General features: G+C 37.9%; 1 protein-coding gene across 6 annotated transcripts in view; it reads left to right on the forward strand.

Moving 5' to 3' along the window:
* The window catches only part of HMG20A (high mobility group 20A), a 93,849-nt gene that overhangs the window by 60,393 nt on the left and 19,994 nt on the right, over positions 1-13,462 (forward strand). For 5 of the 6 annotated variants that reach the window (XM_064267241.1, XM_064267242.1, XM_023552934.2 and 2 more), the window contains 3 exons: positions 71-283; positions 4,626-4,758; positions 5,504-5,535. In XM_064267241.1, coding sequence (XP_064123311.1) covers positions 71-283; positions 4,626-4,758; positions 5,504-5,535 — 378 coding nt within the window. The remainder of the gene's footprint in view (positions 1-70; positions 284-4,625; positions 4,759-5,503; positions 5,536-13,462) is intronic. The other variant, XM_023552937.2, reaches the window with a different exon arrangement.

Below are 13,462 nucleotides of genomic sequence, written 5' to 3' on the forward strand. Positions count from 1 at the left end.
TGGTATTTGTTGTCATGTTACTTCGGGGTTTGTTGTTATTTGTTTTTTAGTTTTTTGATCTGTTTTGTAGCAAAGAAGTAAACGAGGAGGTTGGTCCAAGGGAAGAAAGAGAAAGAAACCTCTTCGAGATAGCAATGCACCCAAATCCCCCCTTACAGGATATGTTCGGTTCATGAATGAGCGTCGAGAACAGCTTCGAGCAAAGAGACCAGAGGTCCCATTTCCAGAAATTACAAGGATGTTGGGCAATGAATGGAGTAAACTGCCTCCTGAAGAAAAACAGGTAATCATTCACATCCCTGATCCTTTGCTTGGTTTCCATTATATCTCAAAAATAATATCTGTCAGGAAAGTAAAGAGGATAGATGGTGGAATCTCTAAGTTGGTCACAGTATTGCCTAGAAGACAAGAAAGCATGACCCGTCATAGCTCTTTACTCCAGGACAGTGGTTTTAGAATTGTATTAGGGTCTGCTGCAGAGGTATGGGCACGAGGGACTTAGGACCCCCTCAACCAGAGTAGCTCTACTTTTATCTGACTTATATGCTGAGAGTTCATATAGATTTGAAAGAAAAAAAAAGTGGTTCTGTTCTAAGAAATCCTGCAACATAATTTATTCCACTGAGTTAAATGGGAAAAGTCGAGTTAAATGAGAAAATGCCAGAAAGCCACTTGATAAAGTTCTGTAGTTTATGTAAAATTTTTGTTTAAGAAAAATATTTTACTACTTTAATAATTCTTTTTTAACTACAGTTCTGGCAAATTTAAAGCACTATGGAAAATAAAGCAAGAACTACTTGAATTATATCTCTCCTTCAAAACAGAAACTAACCCTACTGCCAAACCGAAACAAATCCATTTGTTAGAGAGATTTGAGGGGAATTAAGGATGATACAGCCATGAGCTGTTTGAAATGACACAAAAGCAGTGATGGTAATGATTGTGAGAGTAGTTTTAGTTAAAAGTTCCCAGTGTTCCCAGCATTTGAAAGATACCTACATTTCGTTTATGTCTTACACTTTTAAATGATCTTTAAGTAAGAATTCTAAACTGATTATTCTTTAAACCAAATTGGGAAATACTCTTTTAGGAATTAATTGGATGAATTTGCAAGTTAAAGCTTTGTGTTTGTTAGCAAGCTAGTAGAAGGGAGTGTATATCATCCAATGTTTTGGCTGTACTATGTAGTAACTTTTTTTTTGTCCAAATCAATACATACTCATTGTTTAAATTGTCTTTTTCAGAAAATACAACAGTACATAAAAAAAAAAGCAAAAATAACAGTAGTTATTTCCAGGTATAACATAACCACTGTTAGGTAGTGGTTGTTAGGTGTCTATTTCGACTTATAACGACCCAGTGTGACAGAGTAGAACTGCCCCATCTGGTTTTCTAGGCTGTAATCTTTACAGGAACAGATCACAGGTCTCAAAGCCACTGGGTGGATTTGAACTGCCAACTTTTCAGTTAGCAGCCAAGTGCTTAACCATTGCACTACCAGGGCTCTTTGTTAGGTAGGACAGATTTTTTGTTTGTTTTTTTAAACTTTTATTTGAAAATAATTTCAAATGTAGTAAAAGTTGCAAACATAAAAATAGTACAGAAAATACCCAAATACCTTTTATTCAGAGTCACCTGTTATTAACACGTTATCTCATTTCTCCATTTGCACATGCCTTCTTACTCACTTGCTCTCTGTCTTTCTCATACACATTCACACACACAACTTTTTTCTGAATCCTTTGAGGGCAAGTTATATGCATCGTGGCCCTTTTTACCCCTGTGTATTTCCTAAGAATATTCTCTTAAATAACCACAGTGCAGTTATCAGCTTCATAATTTTATATTAGTACAGTACTTTAATCTACCATCCGTATTCCAATTTTATCAGTTGACTTAACAGCATTCCTTTATAACATTCTTTTCTCCTCCAGTACAGATTCCCGTCCAAGGTCAGATGTTACATTTAGTAGTCAAGTCTCTAGCCTCCTTTAATCTGGAATATTTCCAGTCTTCCTTTGTCTTATGTAACATTGATATTTTTCAAGAATACAGTCACTACCTAGATGGTGTTGTATCCTGCTCAGGGTGTTTCATGTGGAGGCATACAAGGTCCATTTGTACCTTATTGGCAATGTTAATTTTGATCTCTCTTATAATGAATGTCCTGTAGGGTCGCTATGAGTCGGAATCGACTTGACGGCACTGGGTTTTATAAATGAATAAGCAGTCTCTGGGGAGATAATGCGTATAGCCTGCTCTACATCAAATTTCTCTATAAGTTTAACATCCATCAATAACTCTTGCCTGATCCAGCCTTTGCCCTGGTGGTTACAAAATTATTTTTCTACTGCAACACTCCTTCTACATTCACCCGTTGGGCCTCAGCGTTTTGGTCTGAGCAAGAGCCCTCCTACTCCCCCCATTTATGTACTTATACCCTCTCCTCACTTATCAAAATGGTTAGGTTCCAAAAACCAGGTCGTTATGTAAAATCGGTGTTACGCAAAAATGTAGAATGACTATATCATTACATAACTTCCAAATTACATCAATGCATGCTGTCATTTCTCCCAGGAGAAAACTGTCATTATTAATGTAATGGCTCCTTTATGATTTCTTCTTGTTTTTGAGTATCAGCTTTCAACCCTACCATACATCATTACATAACTGCAAATTTACATTGTTACATAACTGCCAAGTTACATCATTACCCAGCTGCCAAGTTACATCATTACATAACTGCCAAGTTACATCATTACCCAACTGCCAAGTTACGTCATTACCCAACTGCCAAGTTACATCATTACCCAACTGCCAAGTTACATCATTACCCAGCTGCCAAGTTACATCATTACATAACTGCCAAGTTACATCATTACCCAACTGCCAAGTTACGTCATTACCGAACTGCCAAGTTACATCATTACCCAACTGCCAAGTTACATCATTACCCAACTGCCAAGTTACATCGTTACATAACTGCCAAACCACTGAGAACATAGTCCAGCCAAGTTGACACATAACCTTAGTCATCAAAGTCAGCAGTACTCTCACCTCACACCTCGTCTTATGTTACTACCAGACAAACATTGTTGATGCAAAAGATAATTGGATAGTAGATTTTTTACTTGCGTGTGAAAGGTGAACAATAAATGAGGAAGACCAAAGAAGAATTGATGCCTTTGAATTGTGGTGTTGGCGAAGAATATCAAATATACCATGGACTGCCAGAAGAATGAATAAATCTGTCTTGGAAGAAGTACAACCAGAATGCTCCTTAGAAACAAGGATGGCGAGACTGTGTCTTGCATACTTTAGACATGTTGTCAGGAGGGATCAGTCTCTGAAGAAGGACATCATGCCTGGCAAAGTACAGGGTCAGCGGAAAAGAGGAAGACCCTCAACGAGGTGGATTGACACAGTGGCTGCAACAATGGGCTCAAGCATAACAACAATTTTAAGGATGGCACAGGACCGAGCAGTGTTTTCGTTCTGTTGTGCATAGGGTCGCTATGAGTCGAAACCGACTCAACAGCACCTAATAACAACAACAAGATTTTTTACTATTGTCGTAAATGCAAAATGTCAGATAATGAGATAGTTGGTAAGTGAGGAGAAAGTATAAACCAAAACTACTGCCATCGAGTCGATACCGACTCATAGCAACCCTATGGGACAGAGTAGAACTGCCCCATAGAGTTCCCAGGGAGCACCTGGTGGATTCAAACTGCTGACCTTTTGGTTAGCACCCATAGCACTTAACCACTATGCCACCAGGGTTTCCAGTATTATTGATATAGACATATGAACTTCTGGTTTCTTCCAGTGGTTTATAATTCATTACTGCATTTAATTATTTTGGTGTTTATATTGTTCCAGATTTAGCCATTTGGGTGCCCATTACATCTGATTCTTAATGTGGGACAAGGTTTTAAACATAAGACTATGTTTTGTGTCCAACCAGTATTTTTGTACCTAATTTCTCATACCTAATTGGTGAATTAAAAGGACAAGGCATTAAACAAAATAATCCTGGCAAATCAATGAACTTTGTTTAAATAATTAATATAACAAAGCAATCAAAGCATGTAGATGTAGGCCCTCTCAGAGTAATCAATTTGGGTCCATAGGATGAGGTCATTCTTTTTTATGTTCTTTCTGTCTCTCCTTTTTAGTGCTCTACTCTTCAGGCTCTTAAAAGGCCTATTGATATATGAGATCATACCCTCAAAATGGGTTGGGAATAGAGAAACAAGAATATTCCATTTCTTCCCCTGGGAAGACTAAGTATGTCTATGTGGTGTTTAGACCTCATAAAGACTCTAGTAGCCATGTGGAGTTCTATCTGTAGGGTTAGAGGAATAACTATAATCACCTTCTCTGTGCATTTTTTATGAGAATAATCTCAATAGAATTTGTCTTCATTAAGTTGGAAAAGGTAATAAATAGTCCAAAAAGTCAGAATCATCTATTTCTTAGAGTATATCTTATTCTATTGATATGACTCTTGCTTTTCTGATTCTCTACTTTTATTTCCATACTCTCATTGTTCCATTTTTTTCAAATATTTTACATTAATATAGTCTCTGTTTCTTGAAAATAATTCCACATTTCTTTCCAAGCGCTATCTTGATGAAGCAGACAGAGATAAGGAACGCTACATGAAGGAACTGGAGCAGTATCAGAAGACTGAGGCTTACAAGGTCTTCAGTAGGAAAACCCAGGATCGTCAGAAAGGCAAATCTCATAGACAAGGTATCAGAACCATAACCAAATATATTTATAGTTTGTTGTGCATAAAAGAATGTCACAGAGTCAACTGTTAGAGCAGTAAAATATAAAAGATATGTTTCTGTCATCTCTGTATTATCCTACATGTACCATTTCTCTCATCCTCCAGTGATCATCCTTTTCATTCATTCATTTATATATACATTCATTCAAAAAATACTTACTGTGCACCTCCAAGCTCCCGTTTAGGCATTGAGAATACAGCAGTGAACGAGAAAGACAAGATCTGTGTCTTCATGGATCTTTTGTTCTGTTAAAATTATTAATCACACACCTATGAGTATTGCTTAAGTTCCCCTTCCTCAGGAAACACTGCCGAGAAGCCCCACTCACAACTAATAAGTCTGTCAGGTCCTTAACCATCACATCGTCTCCAAACTTGAGCATTTAGCCTCTAAAATTATAATGTACAAATGGCTTTGGTATGTGTTTCCTGTCCACCATCCCCCGCAACCCCCTCAAAGGTAAGAACTGTGTCTGCTGTTTCTCTTGTACCTAATTATATATGCTGTAGGTATGGGGTTCCCTTTAGTGTTTGTTGACCAACTGACTAATTAATAATAAAGCCATAAAGAAAAATATATGTTGTGAGAGCCTGCATATACCAGAAGTTTTGGAAACTTGGCACAATCATATACTTGGGTTTTATTATTGTTTGGTTTTATTTTAATTTTTAATGTAATGTTCTCTTATTCTTTCATATTTTTAGATACAGCCCGACAGGCCAGTCATGATCATGAGGTAATTAGCCTTCTGTCTACATATTATTCATATATATCAGAATGTTGCTGTTTAAAATGTTACTAGATTTTATATCCTTTTATGAATGGCATAGTATTTCCTATCTCTTAATTCTTATTGGGAAACCCTGGTGGCATAGTGGTTAAGTGCCACAGCTGCTAACCAAAGGGTCAGCAGTTTGAATCCGCCAGGCGCTCCTTGGAAACTCTATGGGGCAGTTCTACTTTGTCCTATAGGATTGCTAAGAGTCAGAATCGACTCGACGGCGCTGGGTTTTTTTGGTTTAATTCTTATTGGGTGAGTTACTTGTAGCTCAGGAGTTCTTAGCATATGGCATACCCGTATGCCATGAGTCTAGTCTGTCTTTGAGCTACAATTCCTAACCCCAGTCTTTTCTGTGATCCAAGAATTTTACTGATTTTCGGAATTGACTCGACGGCACGGGGCTTTGGCTTGGGCTTTCAGTGCCAAAGATAGCTGGAATTTGGAGTGAGATACATAGGAATGAGGGCTGACTGAAACCTATAACTTGACCATAGCTTAACATCATCTAAAACCTTAGTTTTTTTAGGGGATCTAGCATTTAGATTAAATGAACAGTTCAACTGTAGACAGAGCACAAATGACAGTATCTTGGCTCTGTGCCTCCTTTCCTGTTCCCTCACTTGACTGGCACGTATATGTTTACTGGCATCTTCTCTTCTTTCTGAACTTCATAGAAAGGATTTTAGTCTGTGTCCCTCTGTGTGTTTGCTATGCTTCATAAAGAGCTTGAGATACATATGTAACTTACGGTTAATTTATTGTTTCTAAGGAATATATATAATCTGTGGTATTTCATGCTTTTAAAACTCTCAGTAGCTGCCGTTGCTTACCAAATCATGTTCAAACTCAGTAAGGTCTCTTCCCAAATGCCTGAACACCTATTTTTCTTCTGTATATGTATGATGTATTTAAAAATCTTGATGACTCACTGTCCTCCAGATGCCCAACCCTTCTCTACCTCCTGTTTGTGCTCATATTGTTCCTTTCATGCGAACACTTTCTCTCCCTCACATACTTTTTCTACCTCCCCCATCCTCCTATTTCTGCCTCTCAAAATTCTAGTCATCCTTCAAGCCCTGTTTCAAGTTCCATTTCCTCCTTCAAGCCTTTCCTGTTCCCCTCTAACTTCCTTTAGCCCTCCCAGCCCTTTATACTTCTTTTATGCAATTAACTGATCTGGCCGGCTGTTGAGGTCATTTGAATGCTTCTGTTATTCACCCACTAGAGTTGTAATCTCTTAAAGGGCATGCCAGTCTAGTTTCCATCTTTTTATCCAACTTCATACCACTTAGCATGATACCCTTACATAGGGAAGATGTACCATGAATACTTTCTGAATTGAAATACTTACGTGTCTTTGACAAATGCATTTGCTTACCTGACAGCTTTACCTGGTTTTGAACATAAAGAGAGAAGCCATTTTTCTTACTGAGCCACATGAAAAGCAAAGAAAATTATTTCAAGCTAGTAAGTTATAACAGTATCTCATACTTGAACCCCATTTTTATTTAAATGAATTCAGTATCTTTTTTAAACATCTTCGGCATCCCTTAAGAAGGAGAAAAAAATAGGATATTTTGGAAAGTAAGCAAAAAATTGGATCTTTGCTTTCCCAAACATGGTTTGAGACCCCCCCTGACTGCTTCATACACTTGCATCTGGTTCTTGGCATTATCAAGAGTCCCTAGGCTGAATAATATGATATCATCCATGCTAATTGTGGCCCTGATCATCAGCTCTGTAGTTGTTCTTTCTACCACCTGATCTATGCTTTTTACTTTTAATTTTTATATAAGAACCGATTAGAGGTTGACTTGAAATAACAGTGAGAATTTTAAAAAATGGCATTTTCTGATGTACTCCTTTGCATGTATTTTTTCACTAAATTAAGGAAATCATTTTTTCAGAATAGTAATTTATTTATCTTGAGATCGTAGTTCTTATAACTAATTTGGTATTGAAGAAAAAACTCGTTGCCCTCGAGTCCCTTCCAACTCGTAGCGACCCCATAGGTCGGAGTATTTGGTATTGGTGACCTTCAAAACATAGGGAAAAGATTCAGATTCACAAGTCAAATATATTTATTACTACTTGTGAATTATAAAGTGAGAATTATAAAGTGAGAAGCATAGTGATTATTAGTATTTTAGTCTTCATATAAATCCTGTATAAATGTAGTTATATATGATATCTCTGTCCCCTGATTAAGGTGAAATGCTATGAATAGCTTTTGCTGAAGCAACTCTGTATATAGAGTCTGTATTTTAAATTGTAATTGAATAATGTTACAAATCTTCCATATTACAGGATGCTTGTATGATTACTTATTTCTCTCTTCCTTTGTCTGTGTGCCTACCCACCAATATTATGAAATTTCCATACTACTTTTATTCTGTTTTAAGCATCCTTTATAGGTTTTCCAGGAGCCCTGGTGGCACGGTGGTTAAGAGCTACAGCTGCTAACCAGAAGGTCAGCAGTTCAAATCCACCAGCTGTTCCTTGGAAACCCTATGGGGCAGTTCTACACTGTCCTTTAGGGACATTATGAGTCGATATCAACTCCACAGCAACATGTTTTTATAGGTTCTCCATAATTAATGGTCACAAAAGAAAATTTGGACAGTTACCTAAAACATTAAACCTCACATTTTCCAGTCAATCACTGATTAATTTCATCGCTTAGATTTTGCTGGCCAAACTATATGTGGTATTTTTAGCTTCAATAAAGTTAAGATAGTTGCAGTCAGTAAAGATTTAGTAGATGTAGTTAGTCATCAAAGCTGCTGCTGTTGATTTGAGAATTGAAGCTTTTTATTAAAATACATTATCTAGTATGTTATTAATTTCTATAATTTGTAAAAAGGAATTAGTCTTTGTGTCATTTCCCTTTTTCAGGATTAGACACACGTTAAACAAAAGTAAAGGGGTGGTAGATAAAGAGCCAGCGGTAGTTTGTCAAACATGTATACAGTGGGCTATATAAGTCTCTGTTGATAGCCCCACATCAGGAAAAAGCTCTCTTACTATGGTTATTGGCCCAATTAATTTCCCTCACTTTATCAGTTTTTACTTTGCTTTGAATACTATCTTTCCTAAACTAGGTAATTTCAAAACAATCGCAATATAAAGAAACTGTTTTGACCGTTTCTTAACATAGTTACACAGTGATTTCCTCACATATAACTTTTTAGTATACTAAGAAAATCTGTTGCCGTCAAGTGGATTCCAGCTCACAGCAACTCTATAGACAGAGTAGAACTGCCCCATAGGGTTTTCCAAGCTGTAAATCTTTTCAGAAGCAAACTGCCACATCTTTTTCCCGTAGAGCAGTTGGTAGGTTTGAGCACCAGTCAAGTGCTTAACCGCTGTGCCACCAGGGCTCCTGTTTTAGTGTACTAGGAGTTCAGAAAAACAACAAAAACATCATGGGTTAAAAAGCAGCCACAGAAGGGCCCATGGAGAAGGAAGGAACTGAATCAGGCCTTAAAGATGGCACAGGTCTTCTGTGTGTGTTGGGGGCAGGGGACATCCCAGGATGGGTAAGATAGCTTGAGCAGAGATATGAGTAAGTTAATGTAATATAAGGGCAAGTATCTTGGAAATACCCTGAAACATCATAGATTTTAAGTACATGCTTATTTTCCTTTACCTACTGTTGTAGATTGAACTGTGTCCCCCAAAAGTTCGTGTCGGCTTGGCGGGGCCATAATTCCCAGTTATTGTGTGATTGTCCATCATTTTGTGATCTGATAAGATTTTCCTATGTGTTATAAACCCTTCCTCTATGCTGTTAATGAGGCAGAATTAGAGGCAGTTATGTTAATGAGGCAGGACTCAATTTATAAGATTACGTTGTGTCTTGAGTGAATCTCCTTCAAGATATAAAAGGGAGGAGTAGACGGGTACCTCATACCATCAAGAAAGCGGCACTGGGAGCAGAACATGTCCTTTGGACCTGGGGTTTCTGCACTGAAAAGCTCCTAGACCCAGGGAAGATTTATGACAAGGACCTTTCCCCAGAACCAACAGAGAGAAAAAGTATGCCCCTAGAGCCGGCACTCTGAATTCAGACTTATAGCCTCCTAGACTGTGAGAGGATAAATTTCTCTTTGTTAAAGCCATCCACTTGTGGTATTTCTGCTATAGCAGCACTAGATAACTAAGACACCTACTCTATGAGGAACGAAATAAGAAATGTATAGTAGAATAGCCTTAGAGCTCATCTTAGAATACTAGGACCTCAAAGATCCTCTCAACTGACCCCCTCATTTTGCCAGTGAGGAAAATTACTTAGCCTAAGACAGGAAAGAACTTACTCAGAATTTCTTGTTGAATTATGTAGAGGCAGAAGTCTTACTGAAACTCAAGCTTTCTGTATCCCAGTCTAGCATTCCTGGCAGCAGATAGCATACTACATAAAGTAAGCTGAACAGTGTTGAAGGTTAAAATGGGTCTGGTTGCCTGAAATGTCAGCAAAATTTGTTCCTAGTTAGACAGAAACCAGTTTGTGTATGGTAATGAAACCTGTTGTATTCCTATATGGAACTTGGGTTCCTAAGACACTGTTACCAAAGCACATACTGGAGAGTGTATATTGTTGTTATGTACCATCCCTTTGGTTCCAACTCATAGCAACCCCATGTACAACAAAACGAAACACTGCCTGGCCTGCACCATCCTCAAAATTATTGCTATGCTTGAGCCCACTGTGTTAGTCCATCTCATTGAGGGTCTTCCTCTCTTTCATTGAGCCTCTACTTTACCAAGCATGATGTCCTTCTCCAGGGATTCGTCCTTCCTTATAACAAACATGTCCCAAGTACCTGAGATGAAGCCTCACCGTCCTCACTTCTAAGGAACATTCTAGCTGTACTTCTAAAACAAATTTGTTCGTTCTTCTGGCAGTCCATGGTATATTCAACATTCTTAGCCAACACCATAATTCAAAGGCATCAATTCTTCAGTCTTTGTTATTCGTTGTCCAGCTTTCGCATATGAGGAGATTGAAAATACCGTGGAGTGCATATTAGAGCTAAAGAAATGCTGGCCTGAAAGCCATTCTGCATAGCATTGGAGCACTTCAACCTGGTATGCAAAATTAAGAGCATTCCCTGAAGTAAAGGGCACTTGAGATAAGCATATTATACTCTGTAAAATTCTGGCTCTGAGCCTAGATCACATCACAGCAAAATAGGTTCAGTTCAAAAGAACCTCTGTTCTCTTACCCTTCACTCAACATACAGAATGAAAACCAAAGTGCAGAGTATTCTTGCTCCTCTCAAATCAAAAGCCAGCCCACTAGACCCAGGAGTCAGCTAGGGTTACTCTCAGGAACATTTCTACATCTTATGTGAGGACTAAGATAAGATAGAAATAGTAATTTTGTTTCTTCTTTAATTTATGAGAAATGACAAAATGACACTCAGCCTGTACAAATTAGACCCTTTCAATGAAGAGGTAATCAAATCCGTATGATTTTAATCCCTTGAGCAATCCTTGGAGGAGCTTAAGTATATCTGAGCCCCCAGGAGGATCCTCTCCATGCCGAGTAATGTACTTAGTAATGGAAGAGTGCTGATGGTTTTTATTACCACTCTTCCATTAAGTAGAATTTCTTCTGTTGTCTTTCAGAGACTGAACAGTTCTTTTTAATTGCTTTAATGTTTCTTATTTTGTACTCTCAAGAATCTGTACCAAGGGGCAGTGTGTTATTGCACCTGTGTTGTGCTGTCCTCTGCCCTGACATAGTTAGCTTGGGCTGCTCTGACAAAGAAGAGAACAGAAGATTAGGCAGTCTGAGGAGAATCATGGCCTGCTGCCCTTGGAGAGGGCTATTTACACCATGGTAAAAAAAAAAAAAATTCCTGTCTGCCCATCTGTCGTAGTTATCTAGTGCTGCTGTAACAGGAGTACTGTAAGTGGATGACTTTAACAATAAGAAATTTATTTTCTCACAGTCTAGGAGGCTAGAAGTCCAAATTCAGGGTCCGCTCCAAGGGAAGGTTTACTCTCTCTGTTGGCTCTGGGGAAAGGTCCTTGTTGTCAGTCTTTCCCTATATAGGAGCTTCTCAGCAGAGGGACCCAAGTCCAAAGCACATGCTGTTCTCCTGCCTCTTGTTTATTACCTGTATGAGGTCCACTATGTCTCTCTCTTTTACATCTCAAAAGAGATTAGTTTAAAACACAAACTAATCTTGTAGATTAACATTAGCATAACTACCTCAGTAACATAACTGCCAATAATCCCACTTAATTAACATCATAGAGGCAGGGTTTACAACACATAGGAAAATTATCAAATCGATCACAAAATGGTGGACAGTCACACAATAACTGGGAATCATGGCCTAGCCAAGTTAACACATATTTTAGGGGGGTACAATTTAATCTATAACACCATCTAAATATGATCTACCCATATTTAGACCTGTGGCTGGGTATCTGATCTTGCATGAGCCTACACAGTTAAGTAGGAGACTAACAAGGTAGGATGATAAAGTCGTAATACTTTATCCTAGGTTATTTGTGGACGTATGCTTTGTTATGCCTTGTACATGTTGGGACTATGGGTCATAAATTTTCTGTTTTCCTGCAGCAACTCAGTAACAGAGTTAGCGTGTATGGTAAGCCAGCAGAGTAGAGGGAAAGCCACTACAAAATGTGTTTAAGGTCCCTTCTGGAACCAACCTTTCTTACCCACATATTAGAATCCAGTTGATATCCACTAGGAACTGGCTCAAGGCAGAGCTTTGTATTGCTCTGGGAAACTTTACATTCTTTCTATAGGAGGAAAACAATAGGGTAAATATTAAATGTTCCCTGAGTTTCCTCAAGTAAATACATAGTTTTTCAAACTTCCATCATAGATGTTTATCTTGATCAACTGCCATTGGCAAGCAGTTCACACAAGTCCAGCCCCCTTACAAGGCAGACACCAATAAGAAAACAGGAACTTGGCTGTCAGAATTCCCTCATAGGCTATCAACTCTGCTTAGCTTTTCTATTGGACACCAAATCATATCTGACTTTTCATTTAATGCTCAAAGTATTCAAAGATAAAAAACTAGTGGTGGTAAAGATACATTCTACCTCGGGCTTTAAACATGTTTTTATAAGAACAATTACTAGTTTTTTTTGTTTGTTTATGTTTTTACAGTTCTTCATGTTATAGAGGTTTTTGAAATCTTCAGATTCCACTAGCTATTTCTTCTGTACTCATTTCCCACTGTTGTCTTTACCATCTCATGTTATGCAACATTTTGAATACTGTGCCAGGAAGCTTATAATTTATATTCATAATGCTTTCAATTTCAAATTTATTTTAGAAATGGCAGCCAACACATTTTGAAAATATTGACTTTATACTTAAGGGTCATCGTGGAATATATTTTGTAGTGGCTTTGTGAGACTACTTTTAATGACTTATTGGTTAATTAATTTTAGGCTTTGTTATTCTCTTCTATCTCGCATAATCCCTGGCTTTATCATTTTTAGAACCTGGTTATTTCTGGCTTCTTGGTTTTGTTTGCTTGCTTGCTTGCTTACTTGTTTGTTCATCTTTCCTGTGTTTGAAGACAATCTAAAGGAGCCCCAAGTATAGGCTGCCCCTGGCAAATAAATAGAAGTACCAGTGGAATACCATTATTACTGCTCACAGCTGGCAGCTGTCTGCTTAAAATTCTTACTGCCACTCTACAAATTTAGGTTGGGTAGTCAGAGAGTATTTTATATGCGTAACCAATAGAAGCAACTGAAAAAACACCTAGATATTCCCTTTCTCAATTCCCACTTCACCCACTTTCGGAACTGTATGCTGTTGACTCTAAAGCACCGAGGTAAGAAAGGACTTCCAGATTCTCCATTAAGGAAATTTGTGTACGTT

Source organism: Loxodonta africana, chromosome 13 (genome assembly GCF_030014295.1).
Source record: "Loxodonta africana isolate mLoxAfr1 chromosome 13, mLoxAfr1.hap2, whole genome shotgun sequence".
Classification (NCBI taxonomy): Eukaryota; Metazoa; Chordata; class Mammalia; order Proboscidea; family Elephantidae; genus Loxodonta; species Loxodonta africana.